The sequence below is a fragment of the Balaenoptera acutorostrata genome, chromosome 16 (assembly GCF_949987535.1).
Source record: "Balaenoptera acutorostrata chromosome 16, mBalAcu1.1, whole genome shotgun sequence".
NCBI classification, from domain to species: domain Eukaryota; kingdom Metazoa; phylum Chordata; class Mammalia; order Artiodactyla; family Balaenopteridae; genus Balaenoptera; species Balaenoptera acutorostrata.
Window position 1 is genome coordinate 58,780,853 of NC_080079.1, and position 21,413 is coordinate 58,802,265.

The window sequence follows — 21,413 nt, forward strand, 5'->3', positions numbered from 1 at the left end:
CCCTCCCCTACCCCCCACCAAACACTGGGAATGGGTTCCTCATGTAGAGAAGAGGTTGAAGGGGAGCACGTAACAACAGAATCAACTATCCTGGCTCTGCCACCAACTGATCCGCAACCTTAGACACAGTAACTTCGCTGCTCTGAGCCTCAGTTTCTTCATCTGTAAAAGGGAGGTAATTATTAGAAGATTTCCAAAGTTCTTGCATCCCTAACAGAGTGATTGGTAAAGAGGCAAAAAGAGACCCAAATGGCATAGTTTAGGTTTCTCAGAACTGTCTATTAATGTAATTTCTAAGCTCTGTCTTTAGGCTCTGGGTAGAGGACAATCAATGATCAGCTCCAAGCTCATGAGTTACCTGGAATAAAGCAGATAACACAGTTGACATTGGCAAGGGTGTTCCTTGCCCCACCTTTCCCAGCATTGACCTCCAGCAACCTGTTGGGGGCTGGCACCGCTGCCAGCTCCTAAGTGGAAAGTGCTCAGTTAGAGTAGCCTTTGGGCAGGAGAAGTTTCTGCCTTGATAAATAATCATTTTTTATTGAGTCAACACTGGTCAGCTCCTGGCTCTCATGACTCAGGACTCCAGCTTTGTGGAAAGCCGCTGAAAACTACTATGAAAAACTATTACAAGGTTCAACTGAGGTTTTCCCTTGGCCGGATTTCTCTTGCAGACTTTTCTAAAAAATCTATTTCGCAAATCAAGCCTGGGCACGTGGATTTTTCCCCCTACAAGTTAGAAAGCAATCATGCTTCTGTACCTGGAATTTTCTTTACTTCAGCTGCTGAAGAATTCGTTGGAATACATACTGCAAAAAATGACTGCTGTGGCTATTACTGTACTTGCTCAGGGGAGCTATTCAGATGCCTCATTTATTGGAGCTTAATAGATTAAAAGTCCAAATTGAGTCTCATGATATAAGCCTAATCAAGTTCTAATCTGCATAATTTTCCCATAAGCAGCAATGGGAAATTTGGATAATTTATGTTTCAGCAGTTGCCAATCATGTGTTAAGTAGCATTGTTGCATTTACTTATCAAAATATTTTTATTGATCTTCACTTCATCTGACATTTGGCTTTGGGTTTTTTTTTTCCCTGGCATTAACAGGAAATTTAATTCATCTCCTAGATGATGTAATATGAGATGTGTCTCTTGATTTTAACATGCCTTTATAGATCATTTTTAACGGTGATCTTTCCCTTTTACAACTTCATATTGAATACCTGTCTCAGCAAACCTAGATGACTCTGCCTAATTTATTTCCCTCGTTTAACGTAGCATATGGATTTCTAACCATCATTTATATGCACACAATAAAAGATAATTTGCCCCACCATTTGAACCAATTCCTTTATGTTAAATCTATGGGGGTGGGGAGGCACTTACCTTCATTTCTCCATCTATTTTAGGGGAGGTGATTTATAAGAATTTCCATCTCCCTCTCTCCCTGGAAAAGCTTGGGGATTTAACTAGGGAAGATTTAGAAAGTACTTTGTGTTTTCCCCCACGGAAAAATACTGTAATAAAGCATTTATCATATGTACTGAGTTGTGCACGCTACCATACCAAAGCAAGTTAAGCATAACTACAGTGGGTCCCAGCTGTTATCTGCTATTGTTTAAAAGTGAAAACAATAAAAGAGTAAGACTGGCTCAGGCCTCAACCTTGCCTGCCAAGCTCAGCACATGAGAAAGAGAGACCATCACACACGGAGGGAAGGCAGCATGGAGCACGGGAATCCTTGGGCTCTGAAGCCAGACTGTCTGGCTGGAGCCCCCAGATCTGCCACTTACCAACTGCGGTGTTGGAGGAAGTTATTTGACTGCTCTGAATCTTATTTTCTTCATCTACAAAATGGTAATATTAGCAGTTCCTGTGCTTACAGGGTTGTTATGAGGAATAAATGAGGTGGCCCGTGAAAAATCCCTTAGCGCAGCTTTGGCACGTAATAAGAAGGAATATGCCATGGTGACTTAGAGGAGGCTCTGAAGCCAGTTTACCTGGGCTGAGATCCAGATCTGCTCATTCCTAAATGTATGCGCTGGGTCAAGTTGCTTAACTCTGCTGTGCTTCAATTTCCTCATCTGTAACACAGCAGTGTCTACATAGGATGGCTGTATGAACTAAAGTTAAAACATGCGCAGATTTTAGTACATGCTGAGCACTCAGTAGATGTTGGATTTTACTATTTTTTGCTTAAGGTTCTACTTAAGCCTGACTTCTTCATTCTCAAAATTACCTTAGTCAATCTAGATCCAGAACGTTCTTGCCTTTGCTTTGAGTTCCACAAAGACCATGACACTGAGTCTTTCTCATTTTCGAACGCACTCACAACTACATTACCCTGGAACCCTTTTCTAGGCATGCCCTCTGGTAGATCTTATCTGAGTCACAGCCTCTCTTTGCTTGTAACCACAGGTGCTTCTTGGGTGCTATGTCTGTATGCATGCATGCAGCAGGTACCCAAAACAATTACTTTAAAAAATGAAACCTTAGTGATCTTCTTATTCCCGAGCCTCTTCTCCTTGAACTTCTTAGGAATAGGTCAAGTGTTTGTGTTAAATTCTTTCATGTGAAGCCATCCAAACTGAAATGCCCTTGTCAAATTTAACTATAGGTCACTTAACCTTCCAGTAACTTCCCTGACACAGGCCAAGTGCTGCCTGCCATTGGATAACCAATCATAAAAAAGAAAATCAGATACTACAGATTTTGTTCAGCTGAACCCAACAGTGGTGATGGTTGAGAGCACAAATTCTGGAAAAGAATATAGAGAGCAGTGAAAACCGTTTCAAAAGCCCGAGAAACAAAAGAAGAAAGATTATGTCCTTAAATAATTAAAGGAAGTGGGAAATTAGGTCTAGAAAACAGAAGACTCCAGAGAGTCTGCAGTTGCTATAAGGCATTAAGAACCTTTCTTTCATGAAGACTGGATGCCAGTTTTTCAACATACCTAAAGAAAATCCTAGCTATCCAATATCCAAAATACTCCATCCTTGAATATTTTAGGCTATATTTTTATCACTGGATTGACCTGATTATTTCTACCAAAATATATCCATACTGCTATTGCCTTCCCATTAATTTTCCAGGATTTTTCTCTATGTGAAAATTCTTTTTAAAAACTCTACCAAAAGCTACCTCAGGTCTTTATCCATAGGGAAGGGGGAGGCAGTGGATGCTATTCCTAGCCAGAATATTTATTGTGTACTGAGTAAAATATTAACGTTGGTAGTCAACATTTTAAAGTATTTTTTCTTCATACCAGGCATTGTACTAAATGTTTTAAATATACGATTTCATTTTATTCTCACAACTGCCCTGTATAGTGGGTAATTCCAGCTTACAGACAAAGAAACAGAGGTTTGGAGAGTCTGTGCTATGCTCATGGTTGTGTGGCTTATAAGTAGATGAGCCAGAATTTAAACCTAAGACATCTGACTCCAAAGCACATGCTCTTAGCTGTTCCACTCCGTTTCTTCTCTGTGGGCCAGGCATTTTGTAGACAACCTGGGATGTTTAAAGAAATAAAAAACCCAGTCTTTGACCTAAAGTTCTCCTGCAGCATATGGAGTGAGCATGCTTGGCAAGGGGCGATGTTGGGCCCATTTCTGCCTGATGCCAAAGGAATAGAACAAGTAAAGCAAACCCATCCTATCTGCCCCTGAAGATTGAAATGGGGAGGGGTTTTCAGTGTAAGGCGTTCAGGCAGTCTTTAAAGTTATCTTTAGCCCAAAACTTGCCTCCCCATGTCCATGCTCAACAGAGAGGAAAGGGAATACATCTAAAGAACCAGGAGGCCATCTTGGTAAGAGCTTGGGTTGTAGTTAATTAAACTTGAATCTTTTCCTGATTGAGAACTTCTGATTCCATCTCTCCAATGCCAACATTCTTCATCATCTCTTCTGGCAAAATAAGTGGTTGTTTCTAAAATTAGCTTCCCGAGTGTTAGTTCAACTAACGGAAGGAGCGTTTCCCAGTTTCACTATCCTCTAGCTGTAGATCAGGGTCCCTGGAGGATATTCCATGTGCCAGCGCTTTCACATGCAGAACTGAAGCGCTGCTTTATGTAGTGGGACTTACAATTCAACCAAAGATGTACCCACTGCAGCTAACAAAGGGATGGGGAACAAGACCATCAGGGACCCGGGTACCATTTAGACCTGCCCCTTTATTAACGGCTGCTATGGTGAATGGGGTAGATGCCATCAAATGGCAGCAAAGGCCGGATTGCCTCTTCTCTTCGGAAGGAAGGTGCCTGATTTTCTGTTCTTTCCAAGGCCACTTCGGGAATCTGGGTCTGCTCTGCCATTTCAAGCCACAAGTTTCCCATTATAGGATCTCTAAGCATGAAACGATGCTAATCAGTTCTGTTCCTCTTTAATAACACAACTCTTCAGGAAGGGCAAAAAAAAGATAAAATCTATTTCTGTTATCTTTGCCTTTGCTTATAAAAATGTGTGGCTATAAAAGTAGCAAAATAAAAAGTGACATTATCATTGCTGAAGTTTTCTTTCCAACACAATCTCCCCGTTCTTGGGGTCCTGTGTAGGAGAGAGAAAGGCGTTTAACGGAGAGATGTCTTTGGACATCCACCATAGTTTGTCAGTTGCAGATGCTAATGGAACCAGGATTGGCGACTGAAGGGGAAAATGGAATATGAAAGCAAAATGAAAGAGGCCTATGAGGCAAGCATGTCATTTCTAAATGAAGGTTTCATGCAAAGGAATTGAGCCTTTTCACAGCTGAAAATGGAATCTTTAAATAAGATAAAATAAAAGGATGCTTTGGTTTGTTGCCGGTTCTGTAATGAAATACAGTTTTCCTAATACCGTGTGACCTGCATTTTTACCTGTTTAATGGGCGCTAGTCCTTGACGTACAAACCCGTATTTTCTCAAGTCAGCATTTGATGATGGATGTCAAAATACAGGCCATGTATTATGCATATAGCATTACCGATTTAAGGTGTTTACTTGTCAAGTTGAAGAAATTCAAAAACGTCACATCCACTGAATCTGCACAGCTGTCACTTGCAGTTTTTCATGCTTTTGAATGAAACTTCTGATGAAAACAGTTTAGTTTTCCCCCTTCACTATTCTAGGGGAAGAAAACAGCAAGCATTTCAATTGCGTGTTCTTGGTTACATGGTTGGCTGAAAAACACACATTCCAAAGTTTAGAATGATGGACACTATACTGTCACTCAAAGTTACTTACCCTGTGCACAGGGTATCAGTATAAAGAATAAAATTAAGTGCAATCAGGGAGTGAATGGTAAATAAAACTTTTTTTTTCTTTCTGAAAATATGACACTCCGATGAAATTTATACACAGGAGAGCAGAAAACAGGAAAACTCGTTTATATTCTTCTGGCATTTCATGCATGATGTACTTCCAAAGCAACAGGCAATTATGAACACCTGTCATTTCATTCCTGGTAGATAAAGATTCACACATACCTTCATGCCAGAAACAACCCAGTCTTGTCGCATTACCAGAGAGAGTCACTAATCTGGTCACACAATCTTCGGAAATTTGTTCTTGGAAACTTCGCAAGTGACTGTGTCTGTAATTCCCTAATCCATTGATAAGCCCAGGTAGCCATCCACCACGGGCAAAGAGGAGAAAATAAAGAGAACGTGAACTTCTGTCTGCCTGTTTTATAAGGTGGGGAAGGCAGTCGGGCATGGCGACCAGTGTGGAGCTGGCGGTGCCACTTGCCACGTGGCAAAATTAATTTTCACCAAAAGAATGTATGAAGAAAATAAATGTATCATGTTTATACGGCTATGTACCTCCTTAAAGAGGCAGCCATTTGGCCTAGCTGGGATGCTTTCTCACCCTCCCTAAACTTGAAAATATGGTTGGGCCAAGCTCATTCTAATATGTATTGAGATTTGGGTCTGAGACCCAAAGAAGCCCACACTGCAAAAGTCAGCACCAAGTAGGCTACTCTCCAGTTTACTGTGCCCACATCTACCTTATGGAGTCTGAGTCAAGCACACTGGGAAGTTCAAGGGTCCACTATAAGCAGGTGGCATATGCAGCAGTTAGGATGATTTCAGCTGCAAGTAAAGAAAACTCCTCAGTTTGGCTTAAACAAAAGGGGGGAAAATAAATACACACACACACACACACATACACACACACACATATATATATAAATATATAGTACATATATTGTATGTATATATACATAAATATTTAATACATAGTACAAAATACATAAATATACATAAACATAGACATTATACGTAATCTCATTATTATGTGTATAATATATATAAAAGCTCGTTACTACATTTTATATTATAATCTCACTTATAAATGTATAAAATCTCATGTAGTAAGAAATCCTGAGATCAATTGGTTTTGATTCTAGGGCTGGTTAATTCAGGAACTAAGGACAGTTCTTCCTATCATTCAGTCTTTTTATCATTCACTTCAGCCAATTCATTAAGTTGGCTTTGTCCTCAGCTGGCGCCCATCCTAGTTACAAGACGGCTGCTACAGTTCCAGGTACTACAGACACAAAAGCAACGTCCAGTGGATCAAAAGAGAATCTCTTCCCATGTGATATTTTTTAAGAGCAAGGAAACATCTCCTGAAGCCCCCAGGCCGATTTCCTCCCACTTCCCCTTGGCCAGAACCCTGTCAAAGGCCCAGGTTTAAGTCCCTCACTGGCAAGAGAATAAGTAATCAATTGGTTTAAGATAGCAGTCAGGATAGGTTAGGTTATGCTGTGGTAACAAAAACAACACAAACAACAACAAAACAAGTCTCAGTGGCTTAAAGCAACAGAGATTGATTTTTCACTCAGAATGCTTTGTGTGTCTGGGCTGCTGTCCAGGGCTGCTGCCCAGCCTTCATCTCCATAGTAACCTGTGTTCCCACTGTTGCCACAGCCTGGGAAGAGAGATGGCAAGTCAAATACTTGTACCAGAAGTGATGATATGCGTTGTTCTGTTTGCTTTTCATGGGCCAGGGCATTTCCTATGTCACGTGGTCATATCTAACTTCAAGGAGGCACAGAGGTACAATCCTCATGTGTGCCTGAAGGGGGAAGGGAACAAAAATCTGTGAGCAAGATCAATAATTGGTGGAAAGACTGGTTTTTAGGGAACTGTCAAAGTGAGTTAGAATTTTTTATAATGGTTTGGTCTCCTGCTTTGTTCTTCTGAAAACAACTCATCAGAGTTTATCCTGGGAATAGGATATTTATTTAATAAATAGGATATTTATTTTTGACTTGTAAATAATGCATATGTTACTTTTTTATTGTGTATATATACTATGCTTTCATCATTTCCAAATTTTCCACATTTCTGATTTTTCTTCTTCCTCTCTTTCCTTCCCACTAGGGTTCACACCTCCAGGAATGGACAGATCCTCTCCGGATAACAGCCCGGTACATGGGATGTTACGTCAGCCCTCCATCACAACTGGGGTCAACATCCCCATCATCACTGAACTAGGTAGGAGTGAATGTCAGCTTTGGGTGGATTTTTCTGGTCCTCTCTTCCGACCATGCAGGATACAAGGAGGTTGGCCTGAGTCTTAGCTCTTTCAGTGTGCTAGGCTTTAATGGGGTTTGTCTGGGGGGAGATTGGAGAAGGGTATGGGTAGAAATATGACAGATGACCCAAGGGAAAACCGATCTATCTTTCCTCTGAGGTGAATAGATAGTTTCCTTATGCTGGTCATTGTTTTCAAAGGAGCCTGAGATGAAGGGTTTGAGATTGGGGCATAGATTAGGGAAGCGGGAGGAAGGGAGGAAAGGTATGGTCCAAGGATTTTTTCCAGTGATTCTCATTGGAAGCATCTGTGGAAGGTCCCTCCCTGGAGGTACAAAGCCTCAGGTCTAAGCCAACCCCATTTTGAGAACTGCGTAGAAACATTGGGCTAATATGTGATAATATTACATTTCATCTATTCTAGTTGAACTTTTCAGCTAAAGGCCATTTTCAGTGACTGCCGCTCTGGTCCAAAAAATGATGGGGTTTTGAGGGCCATGATCATTGGCCAGTGGGATCCAGCTTTTAACCTGGCCATGGCACTCCCTGCTACTATTTGTGAATTTGCAAAACTGCTACGTGGTCTCTTCCCCCGAAGATAAACACTAACTACCTGTGGTCCTGGGTCCCTTTACTTTAGAATGTCTCCTCTGTTATTCCCTCACTCTTTTCTTTTTCTGTACTTTCCTCCACTCCCTTTCCCCAACCTTTAACTGCTGTATCCCATTAGCTAAACCTGGCAAGTTGCCTTTGGTATCAGTCAATCAGGAAAAAAACAGTGGGACGCACATTCTAATGATAACTGAACTGGGTAAGAAGCACTGTTTTCTTTCACATCAGTATCTCCTTTTGTTTTGTGGTTCGTGTTTCCAACTATCATCAGCTTGTTTTTTATTTCACCGGCTGTAACGGAAAGGCTACCCCATGGCACTGCTTTGAATGTGTTTTATTTGTGGCTCTGGTTGGAATCGACTGTCTTGTTCTAGCCTTCCTTAATGATTTTTTCCCCACACAGCATCAGTAAACCTTTGATCACACCCATCTGACCTGGCAGTTGTTTCCAAAGCATCTTTGCTCTAATTCATTTTCTTTGGCTTGGGCCTTTTTTTTTTTTTTTTTTCCATGTGTCCCCCTGCTCCCCCTCCCACCTTCTCCCTTCTATTCCTCTTCCAACACACTGTCAGTTTGACTGACATGTCTTCACAGCTCTCAGAGGAAGTCAAAGGAGAAATATAAAAATTTTAAGATAAGAAACCTAAGACGGTGCCTTCCCTCCAGCTGTTTATTTTCCTTTATTCTGACTTTATTTGCCTTTTTTTTTTTTTTCCTACTCAGCCCTTTCTCAGAAGCTCTGGTTCTGAAGCCATAAAAGCAGCCAGCTCATAGGGGACCCTTTCTTACTAAATCCAGGTCTTAAGAAAGGATGCAAAGGATGAGGTTAGCAGCCACCAAGCCCCAGCCCTGCACTCTGACCCCCCACTCCGCTGGCCCAGAGCCCTCTCTGGGATATTCAGGGCAGACTCATCTAGAAGATGAAGGCCTGTGGTCGTGACGGCATTTGTCAGGCTCTTCCACGATTCCCCGTGACTTGGTTAATAACTCTATGAAAAGCACCCATCAGCAGCAGGTCTCAGAACTGGGGACTGATCTTCTAAATAGAGAAAGCCAGCGCTGCTCGGTGGAGGGTAGATCGAGAGGTAGGGAGCGTCTGCCTTCAAATAGCTCGCAAATGAAACTAACATGCCATTTTCTTGGCCCCAAAATATATTTCAAAATAATAGAGCAGGCTTTTAACACAGTAATCTTGCTTGCCAGGTGTCTGGAAACAAAGGAATAAATTGTCCACCATTCAGCCCAGCATTATTGTCGATGTAGCTGTTTATCAGGACAGATTCCCTCAGGTCAAGGACTGTCACACCATTTTCTGTTTCCAACAGTAGGACAGGTGTCTTTTTCATGTTTAGAGAAGTTGGCTAAAAGCGTAGGCTTCTGGATTGCTCTTCTCAGAACCTTAGGGTGGCAAGGGACCCAGGGAGCTTGTGTGGCCCAGACTTCTGGTGGGAAAATTCATCCAAACATCTCTGTCTCAGAAAACTTCAGCAGCGTTTCAGTATCACCACTGCCAGGAATTTCTTTGTCTATTTGGAATTCATGCGCTGCCAGCTAACTGGGATATCTTTATTTGTGACTAGTAGAAAAGAAAAAGCATGGCGCCCCCAGTCCGAGGCAACAATTCAAGTATTCAGTCAGCATAATTGAGTCTCCTGAAGCCTTTGTCCCCCACCAGATTTCTTTTATGGGCTCAGAGAACCTTCCATGTGTTCACATCACCCTCATCTTCTGCCTTAAGCCCAACTTTCCTACTCGTCATACTGCCTTTAGCACTCAGACCATCATCCTCTGGCCACCTCACCTCCCCCTATCCCCACAAATATTTACCGTTTACCTACATGTTCTGAGACGTCTTCTGCATTACACTAGGCCAGTAAAATGCCTTTTAGAAAACACAGATGGCGCAAGGTCAAACAAGTTTTTTAAACTGTATAGTATATTCCAGTCTTCACGCACCTGGGGAGTCCCAACTGATGTTAGTGGGTCCAGGCTTCCTAGAAGTTCCACAAGAAGGAAATCTGTTTGAAGCTATTTAACCTGTTTCCCAGTTGTATTTGATCACAAACATTTTGGGGGTGACTGTTTTCATCACCTCTTAGGACCCACATAATTACTGTCCCGTGATATAGGTTTCGGGTAACACCGGCTGCTCTCCCTTTGAGACTAGGTAACCCAGAACCCTGGCTCCTGCCTTGGAGTTCTTTCCCAAAGACTCAAATCCCTAGCTGGCTGACATTCTCCAGTCACCTGTCAAGTCTACCAAACCCTCCCCATCGTCATGAGAAGAGGTAACCGACACTTCCTTTAGGCAGTGTCCATGTGTACGCCCTCCGCAGCCCTTACAGGTAGTTAAAGCCAGGTCCGTCTGCATCTCGTCCCAGGTTCACATTTTCCCATTCACAAAGCAGGAAGACTAAACTATGGGCCACAGCATGCTTCTGGGTAAATGAAGGGAGGAAAGGAAAAGCTACCGCATGACCCTGGCAGGATCCCTGAGCAAGGCCTTATTTACGTGCTTCTGAGAGGGGCAGAGGGAAGCTGGGAATGTTCATAGTGTCAACAGAACATGGACTGAACGTGAAATCATGAGAGCAGCTACCGTTTATCAAGGTGCCGGGCCAGGTTCACCAAGCAGAATCTCATAGGAGCCTCCTGTCAGCCTCAGGAGAGCTACTAGTATTTCCCGCATTTTACAGAGAGAGAAACTAAGGTGTAGAATGATAAAATGCTTTGCTCAGGGGAGTTACTGACAGGGCCTGGATTCAAAGCCCAGTTGTCAGATCCTGGGTGTTTTGCATTTTCACTAGCCTGTAGCTCAAGCACTGAGAGGATAGTGGGCACCCAAACATGATAAACGTTGGAAGAGCAGAGAGCAAAGATTTTCCCCCATTAGGATCTTTCTCTAGGGAAACAAGATGGTATCATTTAAAAATAATTCCATGCCCAGCCTTTTATCCTATTATCCTTTACTCTGCCTCATACGATAAACAAACAAAAGTTAAAAACAACAACAACAACAAAAAAAGAAGTGATCCCAAAAGTTCCTTACGGAAAAAAAAAAGTAAAACAGTAACTCTAGGAAAGAGAATTAGCTGCTGATACCTTTAGAAAGGAATCAGAAAAAGGAAACCTCATCTATTCTCTTCCTAAAAGCACCATAATTATTCCAGAAATCACAAGCGCTCATCTCCTCCCCCACCACACACTTTCCCCGCCATTACTTGCTCTGCAAAACTGATAATTTCTGATGCCAAGATGGGAATGGAAATTAATTTGTCATTTAATTTTTAATAAGTTAAAGACATCTCGGTGACACAACCAATCAGTCTGCACGTGCGTGCCAGAGGAGTCCTTGAGGAATCCGCAGATGGAAATGAAATACAGCATCAAATGCTGCGTCTGCTTGAGCTGAAGCACGTAAAAGATTGAGCTGTTCAGGAGGGGAAAAGGGAGAACGTGGGCATCCCCAAGCACCTCGGAATGCAGAGCAAATCTTTGTCAGCGAGCAGCCGGAGGCAGCCAGGGGTTCATCCTTTGTATTGAACAGGACTTGTTGGGTTTGGGCCTGGATTAAGGGCCAGACACCAGGCACTACCTAGACCCATCCCCCCCACCGCCCCAGGCAGGCTCTGTGGGTGGTGTCAGAGGGTGGATTCCTTGCTATTTGCCTTTGCCATGCTCCCAATCTGTTGCTTTTCACTCTCAATAAATTGCTTTCTTTCCCTTGTGGCTAAACTTCCCATCCCAGCATGGCTACTCATGGCTCCTCATCCTTGAAATATGGCCATCTCTCAAAGGACTTAGCTACCAAAAACACGCTTCAGAGTGTTTTTCGTCACGATCTAAAACTATACCAAAGAATTGACCAGCACTGTCCGCCAGCTCCACCAGCCTGCCGTGGAGCACGTCTGCTTGACGTCACTGCTCTCCAGGCCTGGGAACCTTGAACAAGCACCTCGGAGCAGTCCGTTGAGTCCCACTGACCCCCACCCTGAGCTCCATCAACAGCTTCTCCCATGCTTTTCTTTCCTTTTCAGTGACTTCAGTGTTTCTAAACCAATAGCCTGCTCTTTCTCTGACTCTGCTGCCCGCATGTGGTCTTTTGATCTAATTCTTACTTTACGCTTTTCCTAGTGAACGATACTAATGTTCAGTTTCTGGACCAAGACGATGACGATGACCCCGACACAGAGCTGTACCTCACGCAGCCGTTTGCATGTGGGACAGCGTTTGCCGTCAGCGTCCTGGATTCACTCATGAGCGCGGTGAGTAGGTGGGGGACACGGGGACCCAGGGACAGAGCGCCTCCAGCCTCCCATGCATGAGGGGCATGGGCTGGAGCTTGAACTACCCTGGAGAGCCGAACCACACCAAGCTTGCCGTCTGGAAGGGGATCCTGATATTAATTAAATTAGCACACAGATAACCGTCTGATTATAAATTCTTGAAAGTGCAAGGAAGGCTATGAGTAAATATAGGTAAGCACTTGATGTGGTCTCGGGATCGGAGAAAGATTTCTCCAAAGAAAGAATATATATTTTATGTCAAGATCTGAGCAATAAAGATGGGAGATTTTATGGGGAAGAGAATCCCCCAAAGAAGGACAGCAAAGGTAAAGGCCTGGTGGGAAGAAGGGGTACCTGACAGGCTCAAAGAAGGCAAAGAAAGCCTGGGTCGCTGGACCTCAGTGAGAGAGGAGAAGGGGAGGACAAGGCAGAGTTGGACCCACAGGACCTCGAAACCCATTTTCATGTTTTTGGTCTTTCTCTTAAGAGCAGTGAGGAGGCGTTGAAGGGTTTTAAGTTGGCAAGTGATGTGATCAGGTTTATGTTTTGAGGGCATTGCCTGGGCGGGTATGTGGAGGATGGCTCAGGAGGCAAGATGGCAGCGGGAAGTCTGAGTAAGGGGCTCTCGTAGCATGGAGTAGGGTAGAGCCCTCGGGGCTGGAGGAAGGTGGATGGGTTTGAGTGGTGTTTGTCAGTAAAATCGAGAGGACTTGGGAATAGATTGAATATGAGCAAAGGCGGAAGAGGACATAGTGTCAAAGGTGTCTCCTAGGTCACTGCCAGTCACCGAGACTCAGTCCTGGGAGAGGCGTGGGTGTGAGGCAAGGCCTGGCCTGTTCTCTGCCCCAGTGAAGGGGCAGAGTGGTGGCAGAAAGAGGAGGGCGGGCTGGCCCAGGGATCCAAAGCATCTTCAGTTTCTTTTATAATTTGATATGCATCAAACAATCAAGGCATTTGTGTTTTCACTTGTGAGACCAAAATCAAATGACAATTAAAAAGTAGGTCCCGTCTTAAAGAAGCCATCTTGAGCTACAAATGGCAAAGCAGACTAGAATGGAGATTATGAAGTGTTCCCACTGAGTGGCTTTATCTATTATATAGAAAAGTCTTTTTATTGGGGAATTCTCAACTTCACTCTTTTTATAAATACAGACATAGGCTGGATAAAAACTGACCTTTGGAGAAACCACAAAAATAGAGTTCTATTGAATCCATTAAAACCATAAACATAGCCCAGAGAGTTTTTATACACATATATTTCTTCAAATGCTTAAGAAGCCTATTCTCAAAAAAAAAAGAAAAGAAAAAGAAGGCTATTCTCCTGCATGTGTTAAACAACTGATATGCTAATTATGCATTATTCTCATCTATTCATTAAAGCTAATCCCAGAAGGACCTCTATTTGAGGAAAGAGAAAACATAAAGCTTTTTAAGACTAATTTAGGTTATTCTATATTCCTGAATGTGGTCCAACTACAAGCATATCTTAGTGAAAAATCAGAATTATAGATCTAAAAATAAATATGAAACAACATTCATCTGAATTAAGGTTGACTGGGCTTCATGCCATCCCACTGCTTGCCAAGCCAAGGAGGAGAGAAAGCAGCCCTTACTGAAGGCCGTCTTGCTTTCCCAGGGCTCACGACCCTTCTGATGGTCTGAGGATACTGAGCCTCACCTTTCTACCTGCCAGTGATGTTGGGCTTAGTTTGGGCAAACTCCCTAAGCAGGCCAGAGGGCGTAATGGAAGCAACAGGAGGTGCTTATTCCAGTGTGTATTCTCTGTAATAGTCCTCGCAGTCTCCAGGTCCACTTTCAAACAGATTTCTGTAATTCATCTCCTCAGAAGTTTCATTTTATTTCTGGTCCTAATCAGAGAGATTTCAGAAGACTGTTCTCACTAAAAGATGATGAAACAGTTTATAGTAGATTTTTTTTTAAATTTATTTTTGGCTGTGTTGGGTCTTCATTTCTGTGTGAGGGCTTTCTCTAGTTGCGGCAAGCGGGGGCCACTCTTCATCGCGGTGCGCGGGCCTCTCACTATCGCGGCCTCTCTTGTTGCAGCACACAGCTCCAGACGCGCAGGCTCAGTAGTTGTGGCTCACGGGCCCAGTTGCTCCGCGGCATGTGGGATCTTCCCAGACCGGGGCTCAAACCCGTGTCCCCTGCATCGGCAGGCAGACTCTCAACCACTGCGCCACCAGGGAAGCCCTACAGTAGATTTTTTTCAGAACTCTAAAATACTCGATCCAAATTTTTAAAAATCCAAACTTACAAAATTGTTTCCACAGATCAGACATGCTGTATATTCCAGGTGGGGCCAGCTACATAATTTGAGAGCCTACTTTTTCATAAGTTACTAAGAATTTCAAAATGGTGACAGCAGAGCATTGAACCAAATGAGGGACTCTTCTGAGCGTGGGCCCTGGGTGACAACGCAGGCCACACACCCATGAAGCCAGCCCTGGTTCCAAGGAACAAAACTGTTTTTAAGCACCAAAGCACTTCACCTCTGCACAGTCCAGGGGGCACAGTGTGGCCGTCGGGTGGGAGTGAGTGGTACATCTAGATTTGAGTCGCACCGTTCTCTCTGCAACATCACTGTAGAGGGAAACTCAGCCGAGAAATCAAAGTGGATTGGTTTGACATTTTTTTTTTAAATCTGTCTCTCATCTCCTTTGAAATGCAAACTAAAATGTTTGGGAGAAGGTGGCTAAGGCGTGTATGAATACAGCAGTCTGCTAGCAAAGCAGCACTTCTCAATTCCAGCCTGGGAAAAAGCGGTGTCAGGAATCTAGTAACCGTCATTGTCATGATCAGCGGCAGCAGCATTTATTGAGGGCCCAGAACTGTACAAAGCGCTTCATTATTATTATCGCAGACGATACTATTTTGGACAATAATGTGAATAAACCTGCTTTAAGTGTTGAAGCAAGACCTATTTAACTGATCCACTGTTGTGACTTCTCAAATCATTACTCAAAATGCCTCTCCACTTGTTCCAGGCCTTGTTTTCATTGTCTAGGATAAACACGTTCCACAGTGAGGTCTCAAATTGGGTCTGGTTCAACAGACGCAATTGGATCTAGACCTTCTGATTACTTGCGATTTCTTGGCATTCCACCCCAACCCTAATTTATGAAAAATATAGGAGATTATCTGGTACCAAGGCAGTAAGTAGAAGGAACTAAAAGCGTTGGCAGGAATATAAATTGAGAAAGTGAGACTCCAAACAGCAGGAGCTGGAGGTAAGCCTCCATCTCAGGCATTCGCTTACAAGCAATATCGCTACATCCACACGCACATCTCTTTAGATGTCTATGATCTCCTTTTCCTAGCGCTCCTCCCCAAATTGCCATTTAATCATGTGTCTAAACACTCTCTGAATATTGTCCTTCATAACTCAACTCCTGCTGCTTACTGCTTCATTTGTGAAAAAGAATAATGTTTCGATTCATCACATGCATTCCTAGAACAGCTAGGGATGTTACAGACATGGCCTCCTGGCTTTTTCCTGCAAATCAACAGCAGAAACACATGATGAGAGGGAATAATTATGCTTATGGGTATATGCCTCTAAGAAGAAGAACACAAGAAATGTATTTTTCAGAATGATCCAACTTGATGCTCATACACACATGAAAAAGATGAAAGGAAGCCTCTTGGTAAAACTGGCACATGAGTATGTAGATTTCTTTTCCACACAGCACCCACTTTCCCCTACCCTCACCCCGTTTGAGTTCTACCTGGACCCTCCCTAGAAAGAAAACAATTAGTCAGGGACTCAAGAGCCAGACTGCTTGCATGTGGATCCCAGCACTGCCACTTACTGGTTGTATAACCTTAACCTCTTTGTGCCTTAGTTTTCTCATCTTTAAAATGGGAATAATAGTAGTACCTACCTCATAGGACTGTTGAGATGATTGAATGAGTGATTAGTGCAGTGCTTAGCACATGGCAAGCTCTATATGCATTTACTGTTATTAATCAATACATTATTGGGCACTTACTAAATGCCAGGCACTATTACTCATGCTGGGCATCCAGCAGTGAAGAAGAAAGATAAAGACCCTGCCCTCGTGTGGTTTGAACTGTCATTCTAGTGGGCAGTCACTACATAAGTGACAGTAACTATGTCAGTGGGTACCTGAATAATATCAGATAAGGATAACTAATTTGAAGAACATAAAATAGTTTGAGTGGGTGTGGAGACCTATTTTAGCCACAGTGGTCAGAGTAAAGCTGTCTTAGAAGATAACTTGGAAGCTGACACTGAAAATCAGAAGAGAGCAGCTGGGGGTGAGGGTAACTAGCTTTCCAAGGCAGAGAGCTGGCCTCTCTTCCAGAAATAACTGAACTTATGTTGGTAAGACTGGAGAATAGGACCATCTGGAAGATGAACCACATGATTTACTCTCTTAACTGTACTCACATGAAGGGCTGAACCCTTGAGGTGCGTTACCGAGAAGGCTGAGTTCTCAGGCAGCTCCGTGCCATGTGACGTCAGTTACATCAACAAATTCTTCCTCTGTGGCTCTACTCCTGCCATGTGACGTCAGTTACATCAACAAATTCTTCCTCTGTGGCTCTACTCCTTACACTCCACTCAAGAGCCACCATTTAGGCAGTGTAGCTCACAAAGGGACAGACAGTCCATGGTCCACCGTGCAGCAGATGATCTAGCACCGCTGTCAGCATGGCAAATGGACTCAGAACATGCCACTGCTGTCACATCAGGCCAGGCAGGCCCGGGATGGAAAAGAAAATCAAATAGTTCTCATCCCTCATGAAAGAAAAATACTAAAAATAAAAGTCTACACCATGAAAACTAGCAAATATAAAAAATGGCAGCTATGACATGGAAAATGACAATTTTAGAGCAATTAGAAACGAAAGGCAAAGTGCCATTAAAGTTAAGGCAATGTTATTAAAAGATGTGTTAATTTTCAGTTAAATTTTCGATGAAAGACCAATTAGTTTAAAAGGCTTGACAGCATTAACTGTGAAACATAAGCTCTGGTAATTATACTTCAAAAAAATGAAAAAAGGAAGATGCTCCAGCGTGTTGGAGACCCAGGCACAGAGGGGCCTCCGTGGGCAGGCTAGATGGCGCTGCGGGCTCAGATTTCCCTGGTGTAATCTGCTGGTCCTTTCCCCAGCATTTCTGGGTTTCCTCAATGTCTGATATTCTGTCTACTTACAGAATCTGAGAATCCCCAAAGTTTAGAGGCTAAGGGGTCACACATGTGATCTGGGCCAGCTCTCTGATATTAGAGCTGAGAACGCAGAGGCACAGGGAGAAAGGGATTTTCTAAATTGGTTGCACTGTTAGCTGGTTGTTCTTTTTATAAACAATGCTTTATTGAGTATTTGTTGTGCATTAGAATTACACAAACTATCTTATTTAACACTATCCTGTAATCTGGGTTTTGTTTTAATCCCTGTTATATGGATGAGGAGTCCGAGACCTAGAAAAGTTGGGCAACTTTCCTATTGTCATAGCTATTGAAAGGCAAAGCAGGGATTTTAAACTACAGCAGCTGAATTCTGAAGTCTATACATAGATCCAGGGGTGCCATGTTGCCATACTTAGATGATAGGCTGCCCTGACCAGATGTGGAACCCTGACCTTAGCACTGGGAAGAGGGACTCCCATATTCCTTAGACTACACAGGTCTCTGGATCCCAGGCACTGAGCAGGACCCTGGAGAACTCCGTTCTCTTAAACTCCCCAACAAATATGTGACACAGGAACAGCCATTGCAAAGGCCTCTAGCCAAAGCATCCCTGAAGACTAGTCCTGCCAGGGTTGGAGGTTCTATGTGAGACTCCCTCACAAGGCTTCTAGCACAGGCATAGTGAACATGGGCTATGGTAGGACGCAGAAAAGACTAGCAGTACAAAAGCGTAGGAGGCAAAGGATCACACCTACGTATTACAGAATTCTGTGTTTCTTCAATCTAGTGTTTCCGTTAACCCAGAAAAGAATTGTGCCTTCTGGGTCAGGTGAGTTGTAGAGAGGTTTATTCTAGCTGCCACATCCTGCACAGGAATAGTCTTTGATGATTGGCATTTGAAGTCCTAGCACCTGGTTTGCCTCCATGATGCTGAAACAGTCACTTCCTAGGCAGAAAGCGCTAGATGTGATATTTAATTGCAGACTGCTCTGTATTCTGTGAGTGGTACCCTGGCCCCATAATGAAATGTGTGCCCTCCAAAATGGCTGACTGGACATCCTTTTTCAGGGGAAGCATTGTCTTTCCACTGAGTTGCTCAGATCACAAAGAGACCTTGAAACATGCTCGGAGCATACCCATATGCAGTGCTCAAAGTACTTCCCTGCAGCTGAATATTGGGGCATCAAAATGGGAGCAAGAGTGCTCTGCTAACAGACATCATTATTCTCTGCCACAGCAGGTACTGTGGCCCAAAGCACTGCTCCTTGATGCCTGCATGAAAAAAGAGAAAGGAGAGAGATCTGGGATATAGTCCCAGCTCAGGGGGCAGAGAATTGTGTTCAGTGTCATGAGTGGTTCCAGAATTTTTCAGGGACCTGTAAAATGCTCTGACCCACCCTGCAATTATACCCCTTGGTGAGCAATTTTGAAAGTGACACACTCTTGGAGTAGCGTACAATTTCAGTCCAAACCAAGATCCAGGGATTAGTAGGTGCTCAATAAATGTCAGCGACTGATTGATCGAAAAGATTATGCTGTTTCAGTGTAACTGATTTCAACACAGAAGGGGAAACATGTTAAGGTCAAATCCTAAAGATTTGACGAAACAGTAGCCTTTCATGATGACCTTCCTGACTTACCGTTGCAGAGCAGAACTTAGAGTGTTCTTTGTTTAAGAACCATTGACTGTGTTTTCCTTAGACAATGTATTCATGTTCAGTTGGAAAATTTTGAAAGCTCAGATATATATAAAGAAGAAAATTTAAACAAACCATATTCCCAGCACCCAAAGATCAGCATGGTTAGTATTTTGGTATATTTCCTTCCAGATGGGTAGATAAATATGGAATCACCCAGTTTTATATCTTGGTTTTTTTTCTTTTCAGAGTTAGTATTTTTCTCAGAATATTTAATCATGTCATATTCTTGGGTATCACTGCAAGACCTCCATAGGACTTCCTGAGACTCAGACATATGGTTGTTCCAGAATCTATTTAAACATTATCTATTGTGGGGCATTTCAGTTTTTAATTTTTTTATTATAACAATAATTAACCCTGTGATAAGTATTACTGTACGTAAATCTTTGAGCAAGAAGCAACTTATTATCTTGAGGTAAACTTACCGGGCTTTTAACAAATGTGAACATGTTTAAAGCTCTTGGTAGACATTGCCAGATTATCCCCCAGAAACAATTGTACCAGTTGCACTACCATCACTGGTGTGTAAATGCCATCTCTTGCACTTTAGCGGGCACTGATAATCATTTTCCTTAGGGGGCCCTTTAATTGTGTTTATGGTAGTTCTGAAGTACACATAATTTTAATTTGTGTGTATAACCATGTAAATGCATATTTTCTTTTGTGAATTCTTCTATAGTTTTTATGCCTAAAAAGTGCTTGCTGAACAAGAGAACTCATCAGGCATCCTGAGATTGGTTAAATATTCAGCTATATTTTCATCAGGTTGTCTGTGGCTATATTTTTTGCCTTTAACTATTTTATAGCATTTACCTCCTTCTCCCCTCCCAACTTTATTGAGATATAATTGATTTATAACATTATGTAAGTTTAAGGTGTGCAGTGTTATATGTATATATTGTGAAATGATTACAACAGTAAGGTTTGTTAATCCATCACCTCACCAGCGATTTTTTGTTGTCATTGTTGCTGAGAACTTTAAAAGTCTACTCTCTTAAGCAGTTTTCAGATATTCAATATGGTATTGTTAAGTGCAGGCACTATGTTGTAGTACGTTATGTCCCCAGAATTTATTAATTATATAACTGCAGTTTATATCCTATGACCACCTTCACTTATTTCCCCAACCTGCACCTCCTGCCCCTGGCAACAGCCAATCTGTTCTCTGTTTCTGTTAAGATCCATTTTGTTTAGATTTCACATATAAGTGAGAGTATACAATATTTGTATTTCTCCGACTTGTTTCACTTAGCTTAATGCTCTCAGGATTCATCCGTGTTGTTGCATATGGAAAGATTTCCTTCTTTTTATGGCTAAATATTATTCCGTTGTATATATACCATATTTTCTTTATCCATTCATCTCTCACTGGATACTTAGGTTGTTTCCACGTCTTAGCTATTGTAAATAATGCCACAGTGAACGTGGGGTACAAAAGATATCACTTTGAGATAGTTACTTCATTTCCTTTGGCTATATATCCAGAAGTGGAATTGCCGGATCATATGGTAGCTATCTATGTTTGTAATTTTTCGAGGCACCACCATACTGTTTTCCATAGTGGCTGTATCAGTTTACATTCCCATTAGCAGCATACAAAAGTTTCCTTTTCTCCACATCCTCACCAACACTTGTTATTTCTTGTCTTTTTGACAGTAGTCATTGTAACAGGTGTGAGATGATATCTCACTGTGGTTTTGATTTGCATTTCCCTGATGATTAGTGATGTTGAGCATCTTTTAAGGCAGTGGTCCCCCACCTTTTTGGCACCAGAGACCGGTTTCGTGGAGGACAGTTTTTCCACAGATGGGGGCGGGGGGTGGGGTGGAGGGATGGTTCGGGCGGTAATGTGAGCGATGGGGAGCGGCAGGTGAAGCTTCGCTCGCTCGCCCGCCACTCACCTCCTGCTGTGTGACTCGGTTCCTAACAGGCTGCAGAGGGGTACTGGTCCATGGCCCGGGGGTTGGGGACCCCTGTTTTAAGGTACCTGTTGGCCATTTGAATATCTTCTTTGGAAAAATGTCTATTCAGTTCCTTTGCCCATTTTTTAATCAAATTTTGGGGGTTTTTTTGCTACTGAGTTGTATAAATTCCTTGTGCTGCCTTTTTTAGAAATTTAG

The 21,413-nt window shown here is 42.7% G+C and overlaps 1 protein-coding gene across 12 annotated transcripts in view; it reads left to right on the forward strand.

Moving 5' to 3' along the window:
• Positions 1-21,413, forward strand: part of KCNMA1 (potassium calcium-activated channel subfamily M alpha 1) — a 751,659-nt gene that overhangs the window by 705,751 nt on the left and 24,495 nt on the right. For all 12 annotated transcript variants that reach the window (XM_057531254.1, XM_057531255.1, XM_007166550.2 and 9 more), the window contains 2 exons: positions 7,366-7,479; positions 12,265-12,395. In XM_057531254.1, coding sequence (XP_057387237.1) covers positions 7,366-7,479; positions 12,265-12,395 — 245 coding nt within the window. The remainder of the gene's footprint in view (positions 1-7,365; positions 7,480-12,264; positions 12,396-21,413) is intronic.